Source organism: Oncorhynchus clarkii, chromosome 19 (assembly GCF_045791955.1).
Source record: "Oncorhynchus clarkii lewisi isolate Uvic-CL-2024 chromosome 19, UVic_Ocla_1.0, whole genome shotgun sequence".
NCBI classification, from domain to species: Eukaryota; Metazoa; Chordata; class Actinopteri; order Salmoniformes; family Salmonidae; genus Oncorhynchus; species Oncorhynchus clarkii.
In genome coordinates, this window is record NC_092165.1 from 6,525,455 (window position 1) to 6,548,487 (window position 23,033).

General features: G+C 46.4%; 1 protein-coding gene across 3 annotated transcripts; it reads left to right on the forward strand.

Moving 5' to 3' along the window:
* Positions 1–6,782: 6,782 nt before the first annotated feature.
* Positions 6,783–22,742, forward strand: LOC139374644 (equilibrative nucleobase transporter 1-like). 3 transcript variants are annotated; one of them, XM_071115689.1, is made up of 14 exons: positions 6,783–6,940; positions 7,609–7,989; positions 12,085–12,214; positions 15,308–15,354; positions 15,506–15,582; positions 15,685–15,777; positions 16,682–16,821; positions 16,970–17,157; positions 18,037–18,180; positions 18,332–18,439; positions 21,154–21,340; positions 21,641–21,764; positions 22,105–22,287; positions 22,540–22,742. In XM_071115689.1, the coding sequence occupies exons 2-13, from the start codon at positions 7,758–7,760 to the stop codon at positions 22,264–22,266; spliced, it is 1,632 nt and encodes a 543-aa protein (XP_070971790.1). In that variant the 5' UTR covers positions 6,783–6,940; positions 7,609–7,757; the 3' UTR covers positions 22,267–22,287; positions 22,540–22,742. The 3 variants fall into 3 exon arrangements, with proteins under 3 accessions (XP_070971790.1, XP_070971791.1, XP_070971789.1); XM_071115690.1 differs by having other exon boundaries at positions 7,609–7,732; positions 7,846–7,989; positions 22,105–22,742; XM_071115688.1 differs by having other exon boundaries at positions 22,105–22,742.
* The last annotated feature ends 291 nt before the right edge of the window (positions 22,743–23,033 follow it).

Here is a 23,033-nt window from a genome sequence, read left to right on the forward strand (position 1 = left end):
ATAATGTGTGTGAGAGATAGAGAGTCAGAGAGAGAGAGAGAGAGAGAGTAAGACAAAGAGAGAAATAATGTGTGTGAGAGAGATAGAGAGTCAGAGAGAGAGAGAGAGAGAGAGAGAGAGTAAGACAAAGAGAGAAATAATGTGTGTGAGAGAGATAGAGAGTCAGAGAGAGAGAGAGAGAGTAAGACAAAGAGAGAAATAACGTGTGTGAGAGAGATAGAGAGAGAGTAAGACAAAGAGAGAAATAATGTGTGTGAGAGAGATAGAGAGTCAGAGAGAGAGAGAGAGTAAAACAAAGAGAGAAATAATGTGTGTGAGAGAGAGAGAGTCAGAGAGAGAGAGTAAGACAAAGAGATAAATAATGTGTGTGAGAGAGATAGAGAGTCAGAGAGAGAGAGAGAGAGAGAGAGTAATACAAAGAGAGAAATAATGTGTGTGAGAGAGATAGAGAGTCAGAGAGAGAGAGAGAGTAAGACAAAGAGAGAAATAATGTGTGTGAGAGAGATAGAGAGTCAGAGAGAGAGAGAGAGAGAGAGAGAGTAAGACAAAGAGAGAAATAATGTGTGTGAGAGAGATAGAGAGTCAGAGAGAGAGAGAGAGAGAGAGTAAGACAAAGAGAGAAATAATGTGTGTGAGAGAGATAGAGAGTCAGAGAGAGAGAGAGAGAGTAAGACAAAGAGAGAAATAACGTGTGTGAGAGAGATAGAGAGAGAGTAAGACAAAGAGAGAAATAATGTGTGTGAGAGAGATAGAGAGTCAGAGAGAGAGAGAGAGTAAAACAAAGAGAGAAATAATGTGTGTGAGAGAGAGAGAGTCAGAGAGAGAGAGTAAGACAAAGAGAGAAATAATGTGTGTGAGAGAGATAGAGAGTCAGAGAGAGAGTAAGACAGAGAGAAATAATGTGTGTGAGAGAGATAGAGAGTCAGAGAGAGAGAGAGAGAGAGAGTAAGACAAAGAGAGAAATAATGTGTGTGAGAGAGATAGAGAGTCAGAGAGAGAGAGAGAGAGGGGTACATGAACTGCTCTGAAATCTGGACAGAGAAGCTCCTGACAAACTACCTCTGCATCTTGCCAGTCAAAGTCAGCTTCACACACTGAGGCCCAGGAATGATTGGACTTCACCTCCAATCTACCAGAGCATGCATTCTCTCCATCCACAAGCCGCACAAAGTCGGAGGATAAACAGATGATTGAACAATCGATCAGTTGTGTTGATGATTCCGTTATCCGCAGGTCGTCAATTCTCGAACACACCTGGGATTTCTAATCAGCTAATTCTTGATTGGCTGAATGTGTGTACGTGTGTGGTTTGTGTTTGAGTGTATCAATGAAAACCCTTTTCTTAGAAATCAAGATTGCAATGATCATCCCTCCCCCATCTATCTCCCTCTCTCCAAACATCTCCCTCCTCCCCCCCCCCCCCACCCTCTCTCTTAACAAACACTGGATATTCTGTTTACAGTTTTTGCCGATTGCTGACACACTGAAAGTGAATGCTCAGACAAAAGCATGAAAACCTTAACACCCCATTAAACAAAGGCACCAAAACAAAACACATTTTCTGCTTTGCACTTTGTTTGGAATTCTGCAACACACTTGCAAAACACTACACACTGTTTGTTACATTAGACACTTCGTTCAAGAATGAAATCTCTTGCAATCATTGGGAAAACACTTCTATTCTAAAATGCGAAACATACCTGAAATTGGCAGCACCCACACACACACACACACACACACACACACACACACACACACACACACACACACACACTTCTACAGTAATTGAACACCAATTAGTCTGAGCCTCAGCACTACAAATAGACCTCAGGTTAGCTCACCTCTTTTTTGAGAACTTTGCAAACATGGAGGCAGTAAGAGTGAGAGGAAGAGGTAGAGGAAGAGAAAGAGGATGACGACGAAGACAAGAATAAAGAAGGGGACCAGGCAATAGACGGAGACATATTTCAGACAACATTAGGGCCACTTTGGTGGACCATGTCATAAATCGTGGCCTGACGATGAGGGAGGCGGAGAGTCCAGCCCAACCGGAGTCGCTACACGGTAGCATCCATAATACTGACATTTAGACTGGAGAACAAGTATGTCTTCAACGTTCTACACTAGACTGTACCTATGTAGTCGTTGTACATCATTCTGCATCCCAGAACAATAGAATGTAGTCCTACACTATGTTAGGTCTATGCTCCTCAGGTATAGTGCTGTGAAGTACATGTAATACAGTTGTGATGTTACTGTGTACAGTATGACAGTACAGTATGTAAAAAATAACCTAACCAATGACATCATATTGTTGCATTTTCTAGAGAACTGCCAGACGACCTCCTGAGGGTGGAAGGCAACGTCTGTTCACCATCAACAGGAACTGGCCATTGTCAGTCTAGTGTTGGCAAACAACACCATCCGCCTACATCAACTACGAGAGCAAATCATGGCAGATCACACAACATTCCATAATATCAACCGTGTCAGTATGTCGACACTCTGCCGCATCCTGCGTCAACACTGCCTTAAGAGGAAGCAGCTGTACAGGGTTCCATCTGAGAGGAACAGAGTTAGAGTCCAAGACCTTTGTTGTGATTGTGCAAGTGTCACTGTACTGTAACACAGTAATGGCAGTAGATGGTGTCCTATTGGCACTGCATAGATACATTCAGACAAAGCCGTATGTGTGTGTGTGTGGGGTGGGGTAGGTAGGTAGTCTGTGTTCCCACTATGATTTGTGGGTAGTTGTTTTGTGTTTTGTGTGTATCACCTGACAGAACGGGTTCGTTTCTGTCATTCACGTTGTTATTTTGTTTTGTGTGTTCAGTTCTAATAAATGAACATGGACACTTACCACGCTGCATATTGGTCCGATCTTGACTACTCTTCCTCAGACGAAGAAGAGATTCGTTACAGTAAACAATAGTTGGAAAAATGACTTGTGTCATGCACAAAGTGGATGTCCTAACTGACTTGCCAAAACTATAGTTTGTTAACAAGACATTTGTGGAGAGGTTGAAAAACAAGTTATAATGACTCAAATCTAAGTGTATGTAAACTTCCCACTTCAACTGTATATTGTAAACTAGGCCTACCTAAAGAACAAAAACAGCATTGTCTCACAAACCCTGGTCTAGGCCTACTCCGTTCGATTTGACAGAGATCAGAACGAGGTAGGTTATTCATGTATGCAACCTAGTGATGTGAATTTGAACGTAAACCAAATGAGACGATATGGAGGGGAATATTTATTAGGCTGCTTCATGATGCTAATTTAGCTTTACTGATGTTTCCAAAGACCTGTCTGCAGGATTTCAACGAGGCCTACAGTAGCCTACTTCAAACCAAATGTTTTTCAAAACTTCAAATGTATATGCCATTGATCATGACATCTCTTATCAACAGCTGTTATTGTTGCAATATGCATTTATGTCCCGGACAAAAAAAGATGGCCGTTTTGAAACTGCAGTATAAGTGCAGTAACGACAGTCGACTGGTATTTTGGAGGCAGTAATTATAGATAACTGCAGTTACACTGCAAAATTATTGCATTAAAAAAAGACTTATTTTGGACGCAGTGTTGGCAGAACACTGCAGTTATACTACACTCTGACTGCAATATTTTTCATCAGGGGTGTGTGAGTGCATGCGTGTTTGTGTAAACACATTTTGATTTGCAGGTGGGAGAATTATTGAGATGAAGATTATGTGGTGGTAAATGATTCATGTGTTAATACGATGGCATTTTTGAGGACATACCTCAACCCACAGAGCTAGAGGTAAACAAACAGATGCTATGGACCAGAGCTAGAGGTAAACAAACAGATGCTATGGACCAGAGCTAGAGGTAAACAAACAGATGCTATGGACCAGAGCCAAAGGTAAACAAACAGATGCTATGGACCAGAGCTAGGTGTAAACAAACAGATGCTATGGACCAGAGCCAGAGGTAAACAAACAGATGCTATGGACCAGAGCCAGAGGTAAACAAACAGATGATACGGACCAGAGCCAGAGGTAAACAAACAGATGCTATGGACCAGAGCTAGAGGTAAACAAACAGATGCTATGGACCAGAGCCAGAGGTAAATAAACAGATGCTATGGACCAGAGCTAGGTGTAAACAAACAGATGCTATGGACCAGAGCTAGGTGTAAACAAACAGATGCTATGGACCAGAGCTAGGTGTAAACAAACAGAGGCTATGGACCAGAGCTAGGTGTAAACAAACAGATGCTATGGACCAGAGCTAGGTGTAAACAAACAGATGCTATGGACCAGAGCCAGAGGTAAACAAACAGATGCTATGGACCAGAGCCAGAGGTAAACAAACAGATGCTATGGACCAGAGCTAGGTGTAAACAAACAGAGGCTATGGACCAGAGCTAGAGGTAAACAAACAGATGATACGGACCAGAGCTAGGTGTAAACAAACAGATGCTATGGACCAGAGCCAGAGGTAAACAAACAGATGCTATGGACCAGAGCCAGAGGTAAACAAACAGATGCTATGGACCAGAGCTAGGTGTAAACAAACAGAGGCTATGGACCAGAGCTAGAGGTAAACAAACAGATGATACGGACCAGAGCTAGGTGTAAACAAACAGATGCTATGGACCAGAGCCAGAGGTAAACAAACAGATGCTATGGACCAGAGCCAGAGGTAAACAAACAGATGCTATGGACCAGAGCTAGGTGTAAACAAACAGATGCTATGGACCAGAGCCAGAGGTAAACAAACAGATGCTATGGACCAGAGCCAGAGGTAAACAAACAGATGCTATGGACCAGAGCCAGAGGTAAACAAACATATGCTATGGACCAGAGCTAGAGGTAAACAAACAGATGCTATGGACCAGAGCTAGGTGTAAACAAACAGATGCTATGGACCAGAGCTAGAGGTAAACAAACAGATGCTATGGACCAGAGCTAGGTGTAAACAAACAGATGCTATGGACCAGAGCTAGGTGTAAACAAACAGATGCTATGGACCAGACCTTGAGGTAAACAAACAGAACTAACGTAAACCTTTGTAACCTGTTAGCTGTTAGTTCTGACAGCGGCTAGTAGATGAGACGACCTCTGACCTTGTCACAGCTCACAGCACTCCTCTGGTCTGGTTGGACTGTTGTGAAGGCAGACAGAGGAACTGCATGTGTGTCTGAGAGCAGAATCTTTGGGGATAAGGACGGTACAGCCACAGACAGACACACCACTGGGAGGAGCCAAGGCACTCCAATGAACTAATGAGAGCTTAAGTAGAGGATGATTGAAACACTGAAGCCCCGCCCCCCTCCCTCCAGCCACTGCCAATAATGTGTCTGATAAAGCGTCAGGCCTTTCCTGTGTCAGCCTGCACATAGCTGCAACCAGGACACAACCTCAGTCAGTGACTCCGCATAAAACTGCCAACTGGGACACCAGCCAACATGGAACACACTGAGGCATTCTCTCCAGCCAACATGGAACACACTGAGGCATTCTCTCCAGCCAACATGGAACACACTGAGGCATTCTCTCCAGCCGACAACATGGAACACCCTGAGGCATTCTCTCCAGCCGACATGGAACACACTGAGGCATTCTCTCCAGCCGACATGGAACACCCTGAGGCATTCTCTCCAGCCGACAACATGGAACACACTGAGGCATTCTCTCCAGCCGACATGGAACACACTGAGGCATTCTCTCCAGCCGACATGGAACACCCTGAGGCATTCTCTCCAGCCGACAACATGGAACACACTGAGGCATTCTCTCCAGCCGACATGGAACACACTGAGGCATTCTCTCCAGCCGACAACATGGAACACACTGAGGCATTCTCTCCAGCCGACAACATGGAACACCCTGAGGCATTCTCTCCAGCCGACATGGAACACACTGAGGCATTCTCTCCAGCCGACATGGAACACACTGAGGCATTCTCTCCAGCCGACATGGAACACCCTGAGGCATTCTCTCCAGCCGACATGGAACACACTGAGGCATTCTCTCCAGCCGACATGGAACACACTGAGGCATTCTCTCCAGCCGACAACATGGAACACACTGAGGCATTCTCTCCAGCCGACAACATGGACTTTGGGAACCTGGCTTCAATCGGTGGGGGGACAGCCTTTTAGGGAGGCAAGCAATTTAAACCAGTGAACCAGTTTGAACCAGTTTGAACCAGTGAACCAGTTAGAACCAGTGAGAACCAGTTTGAACCAGTTTGAACCAGTGAGACAGTTAGAACCAGTGAGACAGTTAGAACCAGTGAGACAGTTAGAACCAGTGAGACAGTTAGAACCAGTGAACCAGTTAGAACCAGTGAGTAAGTCAGATGAGTTGAACCAGTGAACCAGTTAGAACCAGTGAGAACCAGTTTGAACCAGTTTGAACCAGTGAGACAGTTAGAACCAGTGAACCAGTTAGAACCAGTGAACCAGTTAGAACCAGTGAACCAGTTAGAACCAGTGAACCAGTTAGAACCAGTGAACCAGTTAGAACCAGTGAACCAGTTAGAACCAGTGAGTAAGTCAGATGAGTTGAACCAGTGAGACAGTTAGAACCAGTGAACCAGTTAGAACCAGTGAACCAGTTAGAACCAGTGAACCAGTTAGAACCAGTGAACCAGTTAGAACCAGTGAACCAGTTAGAACCAGTGAACCAGTTAGAACCAGTGAGTAAGTCAGATGAGTTGAACCAGTGAACCAGTTAGAACCAGTGAACCAGTTAGAACCAGTGAACCAGTTAGAACCAGTGAACCAGTTAGAACCAGTGAACCAGTTAGAACCAGTGAACCAGTTAGAACCAGTGAGTAAGTCAGATGAGTTGAACCAGTGAGCAGACAGAGAGAACTATGTGGTACTGTAGAGACCAGAGAACTACGATGAACACTGTGTTCTGAGAGAGAAGACGACAGAGGCTTCCACTGTTGGCCCTTCTACAGGTAGAGTGTGTGTGTGTGTGTGTGTGTGTGTGTGTGTGTGTGTGTGTGTGTGTGTGTGTGTGTGTGTGTGTGTGTGTGTGTGTGTGTGTGTGCATAGTATGCATCTTGTGAGTATGTTTGCTTTTGTGCCCAGTGTATCTGGGTTAACGGTGTATTTGCTGTTAGATAGCAATACTATGTAACAGAGTTTCAGGAGCAGTGCCCTCTGTGTGTGTGTACTGTGTGTACTGTGTGTGAGAACCTAGTGCTATAGTGCCAGATGTAGTGAAAGAAAGGTTAAGGTTAATACTGGCTTTTTAATCCTGCCGAGTTCCTGATGGAACCCTATTCCCTATTTACTGAAGTGCACTACCAGGGCCAGGGCTGGTCAAAGGTGGTGCACTATATAGGGAATAGTATGCCGTTTGGGACACGGTTGTAGTAAACATGACGGACTCACCTGTGTTCTCTAACAGGCAGTCAGGCTGTCAGTAGTTCTATTCAAGGTCTAAGGTCTAGTTTGTGTTCATGTTCTACTAATTCTAGTCAATGCAGATCAACACGGTGAAGTGTGAGGGAAACTAGCTGCAGGGGGGTTCACTGCCCTCATTTATTTTAGTGCTTCATATTTTGGAACTAGTCCCGCCTCATCTCCTCTTACTTTCCAAAAATACCCCTGGGGCTGAAAGGGGGCACCAATGCTGTGGTCAGAAATTGAGGGACCCACCACCACTACTACTACCGAGCTTCACCACCACCCCTCTGACCAGCAACACAAAGTCCCATAGGAGGAACCCGAAAGTGAAGCAGGAAGTAAGCGGCAGTGGCAGCAGCAAGCATGCTGGGATGTGGGGGCGGGGCCAAGCTGCGCCACAGTTTGACGGTGGCCTCGGGATTCGTTGAAAACCTGTGTTTCTCGGGGATAGCGTACGGCTGGGCGTCGCTGGTGTTCATCCTTAAGAACGACGGCTACTTCAGTGACCTCTGTGACATCACTGCCAACGCCACCGACCCCGGTGACATTATCACATTGTCAGGGGAGCGGCCCGGTGATAACATCATACAGTCAGGTGAGTCATGAGCTCGTACATACACACTTTCTCTCTCTCACACACACAACCTCTTTCTCACACACACAACCTCATCTCACACACACAAAAGAGTCTGAAGCTCACAAAAAGCTCTCTCCCCCATCCCTCCTCTCTCTCTTTTTTTTTATTTTTTATTTTATTTCACCTTTATTTAACCAGGTAGGCTAGTTGAGAACAAGTTCTCATTTGCAACTGCGACCTGGCCAAGATAAGGCATAGCAGTGTGAACAGACAACACAGAGTTACACATGGAGTAAACAATTAACAAGTCATAAACACAGTAGAAAAAAGGGGAGTCTATATATACATTGTGTGCAAAAGGCATGAGAAGGTAGGCAAATAATTACAATTATGCAGATTAACACTGGAGTGATAAATGATCAGATGGTTATGTACAGGTAGAGAGAGAGATATTGGTGTGCAAAAGAGCAGAAAAATAAAAATAAATAAATAAAAACAGTATGGGGATGAGGTAGGTGAAAATGGGTGGGCTATTTACCAATAGACTATGTACAGCTGCAGCGATCGGTTAGCTGCTCAGATAGCAGATGTTTGAAGTTGGTGAGGGAGATAAAAGTCTCCAACTTCAGCGATTTTTGCAATTCGTTCCAGTCACAGGCAGCAGAGAACTGGAACGAAAGGCGGCCAAATGAGGTGTTGGCTTTAGGGATGATCAGTGAGATACACCTGCTGGAGCGCGTGCTACGGATGGGTGTTGCCATCGTAACCAGTGAACTGAGATAAGGCGGAGCTTTACCTAGCATGGACTTGTAGATGACCTGGAGCCAGTGGGTCTGGCGACGAATATGTAGCGAGGGCCAGCCGACTAGAGCATACAAGTCGCAGTGGTGGGTGGTATAAGGTGCTTTAGTGACAAAACGGATGGCACTGTGATAAACTGCATCCAGTTTGCTGAGTAGAGTGTTGGAAGCAATTTTGTAGATGACGTCGCCGAAGTCGAGGATCGGTAGGATAGTCAGTTTTACTAGGGTAAGTTTGGCGGCGTGAGTGAAGGAGGCTTTGTTGCGGAATAGAAAGCCGACTCTTGATTTGATTTTCGATTGGAGATGTTTGATATGGGTCTGGAAGGAGAGTTTAGAGTCTAGCCAGACACCTAGGTACTTATCGATGTCCACATATTCAAGGTCGGAACCATCCAGGGTGGTGATGCTGGTCAGGCGTGCGGGTGCAGGCAGCGAACGGTTGAAAAGCATGCATTTGGTTTTACTAGCGTTTAAGAGCAGTTGGAGGCCACGGAAGGAGTGCTGTATGGCATTGAAGCTCGTTTGGAGGTTAGATAGCACAGTGTCCAAGGACGGGCCGGAAGTATATAGAATGGTGTCGTCTGCGTAGAGGTGGATCAGGGAATCGCCCGCAGCATGAGAAACATCATTGATATATACAGAGAAAAGAGTCGGCCCGAGAATTGAACCCTGTGGCACCCCCATAGAGACTGCCAGAGGACCGGACAGCATGCCCTCCGATTTGACACACTGAACTCTGTCTGCAAAGTAATTGGTGAACCAGGCAAGGCAGTCATCCGAAAAACCGAGGCTACTGAGTCTGCCGATAAGAATACGGTGATTGACAGAGTCGAAAGCCTTGGCAAGGTCTATGAAGACGGCTGCACAGTACTGTCTTTTATCGATGGCGGTTATGATATCGTTTAGTACCTTGAGCGTGGCTGAGGTACACCCGTGACCGGCTCGGAAACCAGATTGCACAGCGGAGAAGGTACGGTGGGATTCAAGATGGTCAGTGACCTGTTTGTTGACTTGGCTTTCGAAGACCTTAGATAGGCAGGGCAGGATGGATATAGGTCTGTAACAGTTTGGGTCCAGGGTGTCGCCCCCTTTGAAGAGGGGGATGACTGCGGCAGCTTTCCAATCCTTGGGGATCTCAGACGATATGAAAGAGAGGTTGAACAGGCTGGTAATAGGGGTTGCGACAATGGCGGCGGATAGTTTCAGGAATAGAGGGTCCAGATTGTCCAGCCCAGCTGATTTGTACGGTTCCAGGTTTTGCAGCTCTTTCAGGACATCTGCTATCTGGATTTGGGTAAAGGAGAACCTGGAGAGGCTTGGGCGAGTAGCTGCGGGGGGGGGGGAGCTGTTGTCCGAGGTTGGAGTAGCCAGGCGGAAGGCATGGCCAGCCGTTGAGAAATGCTTGTTGAAGTTTTCGATAATCATGGATTTATCGGTGGTGACCATGTTACCTAGTCTCAGTGCAGTGGGCAGCTGGGAGGAGGTGCTCTTGTTCTCCATGGACTTCACAGTGTCCCAGAACTTTTTGGAGTTGGAGCTACAGGATGCAAACTTCTGCCTGAAGAAGTTGGCTTTAGCTTTCCTGACTGACTGTGTGTATTGGTTCCTGACTTCCCTGAACAGTTGCATATCGCGGGGACTATTCGATGTTAGCGCAGTCCGCCACAGGATGTTTTTGTGCTGGTCGAGGGCAGTCAGGTCTGGAGTGAACCAGGGGCTATATCTGTTCTTAGTTCTGCATTTTTTGAACGGAGCATGCTTATCTAAAATGGTGAGGAAGTTACTTTTAAAGAAAGACCAGGCATCCTCAACTGACGGGATGAGGTCAATGTCCTTCCAGGATACCCGGGCCAGGTCGATTAGAAAGGCCTGCTCGCAGAAGTGTTTTAGGGAGCGTTTGACAGTGATGAGGGGTGGTCGTTTGACTGCGGCTCCGTAGCGGATACAGGCAATGAGGCAGTGATCGCTGAGATCCTGGTTGTAGACAGCGGAGGTGTATTTGGAGGGCCAGTTGGTCAGGATGACGTCAATGAGGGTGCCCTTGTTTACAGAGTTAGGGTTGTACCTGGTGGGTTCCTTGATGATTTGAGTGAGATTGAGGGCATCTAGCTTAGATTGTAGGACTGCCGGGGTGTTAAGCATATCCCAGTTTAGGTCACCTAACAGAACAAACTCTGAAGCTAGATGGGGGGCGATCAATTCACAAATGGTGTCCAGGGCACAGCTGGGAGCTGAGGGGGGTCGGTAGCAGGCGGCAACAGTGAGAGACTTATTTCTGGAGAGAGTAATTTTCAAAATTAGTAGTTCGAACTGTTTGGGTATGGACCTGGAGAGTATGACATTACTTTGCAGGCTATCTCTGCAGTAGACTGCAACTCCTCCCCCTTTGGCAGTTCTATCTTGACGGAAGATGTTATAGTTGGGTATGGAAATCTCAGAATTTTTGGTGGCCTTCCTGAGCCAGGATTCAGACACGGCAAGGACATCAGGGTTAGCAGAGTGTGCTAGAGCAGTGAGTAAGACACACTTAGGGAGGAGGCTTCTGATGTTGACATGCATGAAACCAAGGCTTTTTCGATCACAGAAGTCAACAAATGAGGGTGCCTGGGGACATGCAGGGCCTGGGTTTACCTCCACATCACCCGCGGAACAGAGAAGAGTAGTATGAGGGTGCGGCTGAAGGCTATCAAAACTGGTCGCCTAGGGCGTTGGGGACAGAGAATAAGAGGAGCAGGTTTCTGGGCATGGTAGAATATATTCAGGGCATAATGCGCAAACAGGGGTATGGTGGGGTGCGGGTACAGCGGAGGTAAGCCCAGGCACTGGGTGATGATGAGAGAGGTTGTATCTCTGGACATGCTGGTTGTAATGGGTGAGGTCACCGCATGTGTGGGGGGTGGGACAAAGGAGGTATCAGGGGTATAAAGAGTGGAACTAGGGGCTCCATTGTAAACTAAAACAATGATAACTAACCTGCACAACAGTATACAAGGCATATTGACATTTGAGAGAGACATACAGCAAGGCATACAGTAATCACAGGTGTTGAATTGAGACACCAGTAGACAGGATGAACAGTTCTCTCTCTCCCCCATCCCTCCTCTCTCTCTGAGACACCAGTAGACAGGATGAACAGTTCTCTCTGGTCTCTCCATCCATCTTTCCTTCTCGCCCTCTCTCCAATCCCAGCCCTCCATCTTTCTCTTTCTGTCTCAAAATGTAGTAGACAGGAGACAGGATGAACAGTTCTCTCTCTCTGACATCCCACCATCTCTCTCTCTCTCTCTCTCTCTCTCTCTCTCTCTCTCAGACTGTAGTGGCCAAGATGAACAGTTCTCTCTGGTCTTCACCGTCGCCTCCTTCTCCATGAACTTCCTGCGTTTCCCTCTGGGCTTCCTGTTCGACCACTTCGGCACCATGGCGACCAGGCTCCTGGCCACGTGAGAATGTTTTATTATTGTAAAAAAAAAATGTAATGCTGCCCATCATTTATTTTTGGGGGTCAACTAACTGGTGAGTGTCGTTTTTACAACAATGGCTTTGTCTGAAATAGCACCCTATTCCCTATTAGTGTCCTACTGTTGACCAGAGACCTACAGTATGAGCTCCGGTCTAAAGTAGTGCACTGGGACAGGGTGTGAAATGAATTTCCAGGTGAACCAAAAGGAGAGCAGTTGTTGATAAAAATCTATCAAAAATCTATCTGGTTTATTCCAAGAGTTCAGGGAGAACCTCCAGAACAGAAGCAGAGAACATTTCTAATGTTAATCACATTGTCACAGAAGATTCTGGAAACACCAGCCTGAGAGACTTGTAGGAATTCTCATCATCAGCTGCTACAGAATCACAGTGTCACAGAGACACAGTGTGTCTGGTTCCAAACCTGAACCACATTCAACACCAGCAGACATTTATACCGGCAGTTAAACAGGTCAAAGGTTGGGACGTCCCCTCTGGGCACAGACGTCAGTTCAACGTCTAGTTTTCATTTACATTTGGTTGAGTTGTCAACTGACGTGAATTCAACGCTAAATCAATAACAAAACAAAACAATCACCACGTCGTTGGATTTCAGTAAAACGTTTGGGGTGACAATATATGACATAATCTGACGTTGAAGACTTGTCAAATCCAATTCGTTTTCCACGTTGATTCAACGTCCATTACGTCGATAATTTGGCTTGAAATGATGTGGAAACAACATGGATTCAACCACTTTTTGTCCAGTGGGTCAGTACTTAGTTCCAACCGATAATTATAAACTAACAGGGTTAATTAAACATGGTTAACTCCTGTTTCCCTCCCCAAAGGAAAGCATCTGTCTGCGTCTTGCTGCACATACAATCATGTTTATTACATATCAATCCATATCAACAGAAAATTCATTACAAGAAAATCATTTCTCCAATAATTTCCCATTACAGGCTGTGATTTCAGTTACAGACAGGTGTGTTTATCGATTTTTTCCGCTGACAATGATTTTATTTAATTGTTTAATTTTTAATTTCACCTTTATTTAACCAGGTAGGCTAGTTGAGAACACCTTTATTTAACCAGGTAGGCTAGTTGAGAACAAGTTCTCATTTGCAACTGCGACCTGGCCAAGATAAAGCAAAGCAATTCGACACATACAACAACACAGTTACACATGGAATAAACAAAACATAGTCAATAATACAGTAGAACAAAACAAAACAAAAAGTCTATATACAGTGTGTGCAAATGAGGTACGATAAGGGAGGTAAGGCAATAAATAGGCCATGGTGGTGAGGTAATTACAATATAGCAATTAAACACTGGAATGGTAGATGTGCAGAAGATGAATGTGCAAGTAGAGATACTGGGGTGCAAAGGAGCAAAGGTGCAAAGGAGCAAGATAAATAAATGCAGTATGGGGATGAGGTAGATAGATGGGCTGTTTACATGATGACAATGGTGATGGTATTTTCCACATTTTGTTACGTTACAGACTTACTCCAAAAATGTATTACATTGTTTTTCCCCCTCATCAATCTGCACACAATACCCCATAATGACAAAGCAAAAACTGTTTTTTGGAAATGTTTGCTAATCTATTCAAAATAAAAAACTGATATCACATTTACATAGTTATTCAGACCTTTTCTCAGTACTTTGTTGAAGCACCTTTGGCAGTGATTACAGCATTGAGTCTTCTTTGGTATGTCGCTACAAGCTTGGCACACCTGTATTTGGGGAGTTTCTCCCATTCTTCTCTGCAGATCCCCAAGCTCTGTCAGGATGGATGGGGAGCATTGCGGCACAGCTTTTTTCAGGTCTCTTCAGACATTTTCGATCAGATTCATGTGTGGGCCACTTCATGACATTGAGACTTGTCCCGAAGCCACTCCTGCGTTGTCTTGGCTGTGTGCTTAGGGTCATCGTCCTGTTGGAAGGTGAACCTTCACCCCAGTCTGAGGTCCTGAGCGCTCTGGAGCAGGTTTTCATCGAGGATCTCTGTACTTTGCTCCGTTCATGTTTCCCTCGATCCTGACTACTCTCCCAGTCCCTGCCGCTGAAAAACATCCCCACAGCATGATGCTGCCACCACCATGCTTCACTGTAGGGATGGTGCCAGGTTTCGTACAGATGTGACGCTTGGCATTCAGGCCAACATTTAGTTTCTCATGAACTGAGAGTCTTTAGGTGCCTTTTGGCAAACTCCAAGCGGGCTGTCATGTGCCTTTTACTGAGGAGTGGTTTCCGTCTGGCCACTCCACCATAAAGGCCTAATTGGTGGAGTTCTGCAGAGATGGTTGTCCTTCTGGAAGGTTCTCCCATCTCCACAGAAAACCTATAGAGCTCTGTCAGAGTGACCATTGGGTTCTTGGTCACCTCCCTGACCAAGGCCCTTCTCCCCCGATTGCTCAGTTTGGCCGGGCGGCCAACTCTAGGAAGAGTCTTGGTGGTTCCAAACTTCTTCCATTTAAGAATGATGGTCAATGTGTTCTTGGGGACTTTAATGCTGCAGATTTTTTTTGTACCCTTCCACAGATCTGTGCCTTGACATAATCCTGTCTCGGACCTCTACAGACAATTCCTTCGACGTCATGGCTTGGTTTTTGCTCTGACAAGCACTGTCAACTGTGGGACCTTATAGACAGGTGTGTGCCTTTCTAAATCATGTCCAGTCAATTGAATTTACCACAGGTGGATTCCAATCAAGTTGTAGAAACATCTCAAGTATGATCAATAGAAACAGGATACACCTGGGCTCAATTTCGAGTCTTGAAGCAAAGGGTCTGAATACTTATGCAAATAAGGTATTTATTTTATTTCTAAAACCTGTTTTGACTTCATTATTATGGGGTATTGTGTGTAGATTGCTGAGGATTTGTTTTAAATATATTTTTAGAATACGGCTTTGTGGATAAAGTCAAGGGGTCTGAATACTATCCGAAAGCACTGTCTCTAAATCAATGTTATCATGACACCAAACCATCACAAAACTACCTATGCTCATACCCTCCCTCGCCCCTACCACCCTCCCTCCCTGCCTGCGTCTTCTTTTCTAGATGTCTGTACACCACGGGGACCTTGTTGATAACTGTCTCCAGTCCAGGTATTTTTATAACATATTGAAATGTCGGTTAGCGTGTCTTGACCTTCGGTCTTTAATTGACGTTTTATTTTTTTATTGAGGAATTATTGTTTTGTCCTCATCCCCCCCCCCCCCCCCCCCCCCACCCCCCGCTTCTCTCTCACACACACAGAGCAGTCAGCGTTGCTGTTTCCTGCCATCTCGTGCCTGATCACATCTGGAATGTTGTTCTACACCACCAATGCTCAGGTTGGTCTCTTTCAAAGCTAGTCTGTCATCTCCATGTCATGACATGCATTTGGTCAACAGATGGTAAACTAGTGGTCATCTCTGTACCTCTGTCTTCTTAAGGTGGGGAACCTGTTCGACAGCCACCGTTCCACGGTCATATCGGTCTACGCCGGGGCCTTCGACTCCTCCGCCGCTGTCTTCCTCATCATCAAGGTAACACAGCATCTTCCTTATGACTATTCCTCAATGTGGGACAGGTTTCCTTATGACTATTCCTCAATGTGGGACAGGTTTCCTTATGACTATTCCTCAATGTGGGACAGGTTTCCTTATGACTATTCTTCAATGTGGGACAGGTTTCCTTATGACTATTCCTCAGTGTGGGACAGGTTTCCTTATGACTATTCCTCAATGTGGGACAGGTTTAATGAGGGTTCATACTGTTTAAACCTTCTGACTTCCTGAATATTCCTCAATTAGGGACAGATTTCTGGTACTCAACAGGTACAACAGGTACTCAGCACCTGCTGTTTTCAGAAGGGACTACATCAACTGAAATGTAGCATCCTCTAGATGCAACATGAATCCAAATGGTCATTAATGATTTGCTTCTCCTTAATCTGACCTTTGACTGACTGCTTAATTCCATTGTGACAGATGCAAACTTAGCTCAGGCAAAAACATTAATGATTTAAGTAATCACTGATAATCAAAAGAGGTGAAGTAAGGATTCATACATGCTGTATATAACCTCTCCCTCTTTCTCTCTCTCCCTCTTTCTCTCTCTACCTCTTTCTCTCTCTCCCTCTTTCTCTCTCTCCCTCTTCCTCTCTCTCCCTCTTTCTCTCTCTCCCTCTTTCTCTCTCTCCCTCTTTCTCTCTCTCCCTCTTCCTCTCCCTCCCTCTTTCTTTCTCTCTCCCTCTTTCTCTCTCTCCCTCTTTCTTTCTCTCTCTCCCTCTTCCTCTCCCTCCCTCTTTCTTTCTCTCTCCCTCTTTCTCTCTCTCCCTCTTCCTCTCCCTCTTTCTTTCTCTCTCTCCCTCTTTCTATCTCTCTCTCCCGCTTTCTTTCTTTCTCTCCCTCCCCCTCTCTCTCTCTTTCTCTCTCTCTCTCTCTGAAGTTTTTGTATGAAAGAGGGGTCTCTTTCCACTCCTCCTTCCTCGTTCTCTCCGTCTGCAGCGTCATCCACGTCTTCCGGACGTTCTTCCTCATGCCCAAGACCCACATCCCCTACCCACTCCCCGACAGATACGCTTACGGGTCAGAAGAACTATGACTCCCACGATGCACCACCACACCACACAACCAGACTAACAGTCACCATGGTGACCGACCACTATGGAAGCCAAACAGGACTGTCGCCGCCATGATTTTAAAGCGGTGACTCTGACTCAGCTCTTTGTGACAGGGTGAGCTGCGGGGGCCGGCGTTGGGAGAGAGGGGGAGAGAGAGGAGAAAAGGACGGAGGAGGAGGAGAGAGAAAAGGAGATGTGAATGCCAAATATCAGAAGACTGCTGTGTTACAGAAGGCTGAGAGTGCCCCGCTGCAGTTGCAGGACAAAGCAGGACCTTCCAGACCCGATCAGCCTGAGAGAGGTAAGAAACCTGGTCTTCCCAGTCAATTCAAATAAATATAAAGGGCTTTATTGGCATGACATAGTCCTACATATTGTAAAAGTTACTAAAAAGCACTGAGAAAGTGAGCAATGTCATTCACTCACAGACACCTCATACAGCCACACAAGCATCATAGAATATTGACCCAACCAACACCCAGTCTCTGTCCTCCTCCCTTCCTCCATCTCTCCCTCTCTCTCTGTCCTCCTGCCTTCCTCCGTTTCTCCCTCTCTCTCTGTCCTCCTCCTGTCCTCCGTCTCTCTCTCTCTCTGTCCTCCTCCCTTCCTCCGTCTCCCTCTCTCTCTGTCCTTCACCCCCCTCCTTCTCTCTCTCTCTCTCTCTCTCTGTCCTTCACCCCCCTCCTTCTCTCTCTCTCTCTCTGTCCTTCACCCCCTCCTTCTCTCTCTCTCCCTCTCTCTGTCCTTCACCCCCTCCTTCTCTCTCTCTCTCTGTCCTTCACCCCCTCCTTCTCTCTCTCTCTCCCTCTCTCTCTGTCCTTCACCCCACACCTTCTCTCTCTCTGTCCTTCACCCCCCCCTTCTCTCTCTCTCCCTCTCTCTGTCCTTCACCCCCTCCTTCTCTCTCCCTCTCTCTGTCCTTCACCCCCCTCCTTCTCTCTCTCTCTCTCCCTCTCTCTCTCTCTCTCTGTCCTTCACCCCTCTCTCTCTCTCTCTCTATGTCCTTCACCTCTCTCTCTCTCTCTCTCTCTGTCCTTCACCCCTCTCTCTCTCTCTCTCTGTCCTTCACCCCACTCCTTCTCTCTCTCTGTCCTTCACCCACTCCTTCTCTCTCTCTCTGTCCTTCACCCCCCTCTCTCTCTCTCTGTCCTTCACCCCCCTCCTTCTCTCTCTCTCTCAGTTACCAGTTTTAGGAGTTGTGTCCTGTCCTGGTTCTTCCTGTGGCACCTGGTCTGGGTGGCTGTCATGCAGTTCTGTCACTTCCTGTTCATCGCCACGGTGAACCCCATGCTCAACCGGCTGGCCAACAGAGACCAGACCCTGGGTAAAACTAACAGAAAAACACAAATACAGCTATTTTTCTGCCTCTGTGTAGACTACTTCTCTAATTTAGTGGTTATCAATGCTGTTCTTTTCTCTCTATCTCTACCCCCACCTTCTCTCTCTCTCTCTCTCTCTCTGTCTCTTTCTTTCAGTGAGTCAGTACACCAATGCCTTTGCCTTCACCCAGCTCTGTGGGGTCCTCTGTGGTCCCTGGAATGGCCTCATCATGGACAGACACAAGGGGAAGCCACTGGCTCCAGGTGGGTGACATCATAGACATTAAGGGCAGGTGACGGTGTGGGCATTAGAATAAGATGGTGCTGCTATTGATAGACAACATTTACACACAGTCACAATGTTGCCTGGTGATATGGTGCTGCTATTGATAGACAACATTTACACACAGTCACAATGTTGCCTGGTGATATGGTGCTGCTATTGATAGACAACATTTACACACAGTCACAATGTTGCCTGGTGATATGGTGCTGCTAGTGATCGACAACACATAGTCACAATGTTACCTGGTGATATGGTGCTGCTATTGATAGACAACACATAGTCACAATGTTACCTGGTGATATGGTGCTGCTAGTGATCGACAACACATAGTCACAATGTTACCTGGTGATATGGTGCTGCTAGTGATCGACAACACATAGTCACAATGTTACCTGGTGATATGGTGCTGCTAGTGATCGACAACACATAGTCACAATGTTACCTGGTGATATGGTGCTGCTAGTGATAGACAACATTTAGAGACAGAATACAGACAATGAAGTTTAAACAAAGTTTACATACATTATATTCATTATATTATAAACTGGCTGGTTCGAGCCCTGAATGATGATTGGCAGACAGCCGTGATATATCAGACCGTATTCAATGGGTATGACAAAACATGTATTTTTACTGCTCTAATAACCTTGGTAACCAGTTTATAACAGCAATAAGGCACCTCAGGTTTGTGGTATATGGCCAATATACCACGGCTAAGGGCTGTACACAGGCACTCTGCGTTGCATCGTGTTTAAGAACAGCGCTTAGCCGTGGTATATTGACCATATACCTCAAACCCCCTCGGGCCTTATTGCTTAATTAGGTGTCATTAGGTGGCCTGGCCTGACTGCTGGCTGTGGATCTGCAGTAGCACTTTGTGATAACTGTTGATTGGTTGATACATTTATTGATTTCAAATACATCAGCTGATATCTCAAAGTGCTGTACAGAAACCCAGCCTAAAACCCCAAACAGCAAGCAATGCAGGTGTAGAAGCATGGTGGCTAGGAAAAACTCCCTAGAAAGGCCAAAACCAAGGATGAAACCTAGAGAGGAACCAGGCTATGAGGGGTGGCCAGTCCTCTTCTGGCTGTGCCGGGTGGAGATTATAACAGAACATGGCCAAGATGTTCAAATGTTCCTAAATGACCAGCATGGTCAAATAATAATAATCACATTAGTTGTCGAGGGTGCAGCAAGTCAGCACCTCGGGAGTGAATGCCAGTTGGCTTTTCATGGCCGATCATTAAGAGTATCTCTATCGCTCCTGCTGTCTCTAGATAGTTGAAAACAGCAGGTCTGGGACAGGTAGCACGTCCGGTGAACAGGTCAGGGTTCCATAGCCGCAGGCAGAACAGTTGAAACTGGAGCAGCAGCACAGCCAGGTGGACTGGGGACAGTAAGGAGTCATCATGCTAGGTAGTCCTGAGGCATGGTCCTAGGGCTCAGTTCCTCCGAGAGAGAGAAAGAAAGAGAGAATTAGAGAGAGCATACATAAATTCACACAGGACACCGGATAAGACAGGAGAAGTACTCCAGATATAACAGACTGACCCTAGCCCCCCGACACATAAACTACTGCAGAATAAATACTGGAGGCTGAGACATGAGGGGTCAGGAGACTCTGTGGCCCCATCTGATGATACCCCCGGACAGGGCCAAACAGGCAGGATTTTACCCCACCCACTTTGCCAAAGCACAGCCCCCACACCACTAGAGGGATATCTTCAACCACCAACTTACCATCCTGAGACAAGGCCGAGTATAGCCCACAAAGATCTCCGCCAAGGCACAACCCAAGGGGGGGGCGCCAACCCAGACAGGAAGATCACGTCAGTGACTCAACCCACTCAAGTGACGCACCCCTCCTATGGACGGCATGGAAGAGCACCAGTAAGCCAGTGACTCAGCCCCTGTAATAGGGTTAGAGGCAGAGAATCCCAGTGGAAAGAGGGGAACCGGCCAGGGAGAGAGAGCAAGGGCGGTTCGTTGCTCCAGATCCTTTCCGTTCACCTTCACACTCCTGGGCCAGACTACACTCAACCATATGACCCACTGAAGAGATGAGTCTTCAGTAAAGACTTAAAGTTTGAGACCGAGTCTGCATCTCTCACATGGGTAGGCAGACCATTCCATAAAAATGGAGCTCTATAGGAGAAAGCCCTGCCTACAGCTGTTTGCTTAGAAATTCTAGGGACAATTAGGAGGCCTGCGTCTTGTGACCATAGCGTAGGTGTAGGTATGTACGGCAGGACCAAATCGGAAAGATAGGTAGGAGCAAGCCCATGTAATGCTTTGTAGATTTAGATGGTGAATAAGTCCTGGAAAAGCTTACAGCTGTAGTTAAAGATGGACTCCATTTATTTAAACACAGTAGACCCAAGCAACAAGCAGTTAAAATGAAAGTCATAAGTATCTCAATCAACGTTTCATCCTCACCTACCTCTTTCTATGTCTTTCCCCTCCCTCCCTCACCTCTCTCGCACCCCCCTCCCGCCTCCCTCTGACACACTCTCCCTTCTCTCTCACCTTCTTTCTCTCCCCAAAGGAGACAAAGCAAGAAGCCGACCTGCCCTCCTCTCTCTCCCTCTCACCTCCCTCCCTACCTCACCTCCTTCATTCTTTCTCACTCTCTCTTCCACCTCTCTCTGACACACTCTCCCTTCTCTCTCCCCTCTCTCTCTCCCGAAAGGAGAGACGAAGCAAGAAGCCGACCTGCGCTCCTCTTCTCTCTCCCTCTTCCTCACCTCCCTCCAGTGCCTCCTCTTCTATGTCTGCTTCTCCTCTCCTCTCCTTCCTCTCCAGTACCTCACCTTCATCCTACAAGTCCTCAACAGTGCCTTCATCTATGGTGGACACCAAGCCTTCCTCACCATCGCGTACGTTCACACTGTGTGTGTGTGTGTTATGTCTCCTATCCTAAAGCACCCTCAGCCCCACCACCACAATTTAACCCTACCTCAACCACCATTACTACTATTGCTTTTACCATCGAGGACCACTTTGGAAATAATCATTTGAATGAATACTTTCAAGTGATATCCTCTAGGTCCACATTGTACAGTTTGTTGTATATGTCTGTTACCCAAAATAAATTCAATTCAACAAAAGAAAACTCCACTAGTCATCCAGTTGTTTAATCCGTCTGTCTTCTTCTTTTCCTCTCGTCTCCCCACCAGGTTTCCCGGCTGCCATTTTGGTAAGTTGTCTGGTCTGATAACATCTCTGTCGGCTGTGGTTCTGCTGCTCCAGTTCCCTGTTCTACACCTCATCAGAGAGTTCCTGCATGGAGACCCTATCTATGTGAGTCAGTCAGTCAACTTATTTTACCTACAGAAAACAGTAGGGGCCTCATACCTGTGTAATGAACTAGGGTTATATACCTTTGAGTGTTTACCAAGCCTCTCATCGACTACCCGCTGTTGTTCTACGTATTTGGTGTATTCCAGAACTAACTGTTTCAACTAGTGAGTGGCTTGGTGATGACTAGATTGATGGAATCAGATGTGCTAGAACTGTAATACATTAAGTAAGTAGAATGGCTGGAGTACTGGAGAGGATGTTTTGGGAACAGATAGACCACAGGCTCTGCACAAGGGGGCTCAATCTTTGTGTTCTTCTTCCCACCTCTCCTCTCCTCCAGGTGAACGTGGGTCTGACCCTCCTCACCCTCCTCACCTTCATCCACCCCCTCCACGTCCACCTCCACTGCCGCTCTCTAGCCAGTCAGAGGAGGGCTAGGACCGAACAGGAAGTGACAAACTCAGGGTCAAAGGTCACGTGCAACAGGCTGGTGGGGATGTGACGACAACCAACAACAGTAGTGGTGCGTCTCAATAGTCTAAAGTCGCTTCCTCTCCTTGTCTCCTTTCCTTTGATAACATTGATCTGATAAAATTGGTGGAAAACAGGGTCTGTGTCCCAAATAGTGCCCTATCCCCTACATAAGGCATTACTTTTGATGGGCCCTGGTTAAAAGTAGTGCCCTATATTAGGGAATAGGGTGCATTGGGGCACAAAGAGGTGCCTCTGTAGGATGCCTTCCCTTCGCCATCTTGCTTTCACTTGTCCGATGTAGGTGAAGGAGAGGAGACGAGGAGAGAAAGCATCTTTAGACTGTTGGGATGCATCCAGGACAATTGACACTACATCATGGACATTGCCACTGACTGTTCAAGGCAGGGCAAAGGAGGACAGTGACCAAAGTGAAGACCTACTGTAATGTGCGTGTTAACCTGTCTGATTGTAATAAAGAATACAACTAAACTGTGAAACAACAAAGTCCAAAGTATAGTTTAATTGATAAGTTTGAATGGTCAAAATATCAATCACAATGGGTTAAATATGTGGCTCCCAAGTGACGCAGCGGTCTAAGGCACTGCATCTCAGTGCTAGAGGTGTCACTACAGACCCTGGTTTGATCCCGGGCTGTATCACAACCGGCCGTGATCGGGAGTCCCATAGGGCGATGCACAGTTGACCCAGCGTCCTCTGGGTTAGGGGAGGGTTTGCCCGGGGTACGCCGTCATTGTAAATAATAATTTGTCCTTAACTGACTTGCCTAGTTAAATA

What these genes read in the sequence shown, in the direction of transcription:
- LOC139374644 (XM_071115688.1), top strand. Translation starts at nt 7,758, where the DNA reads ATGCTGGGATGTGGGGGCGGGGCCAAGCTGCGCCACAGTTTGACGGTG. An exon ending in CTGTCTTCCTCATCATCAAG is followed by an intron (nt 15,778 to 16,681) that starts GTAACACAGCAT and finishes CTCTCTCTGAAG; the next exon opens with TTTTTGTATGAAAGAGGGGT. An exon ending in CAACAGAGACCAGACCCTGG is followed by an intron (nt 18,181 to 18,331) that starts GTAAAACTAACA and finishes TCTTTCTTTCAG; the next exon opens with TGAGTCAGTACACCAATGCC.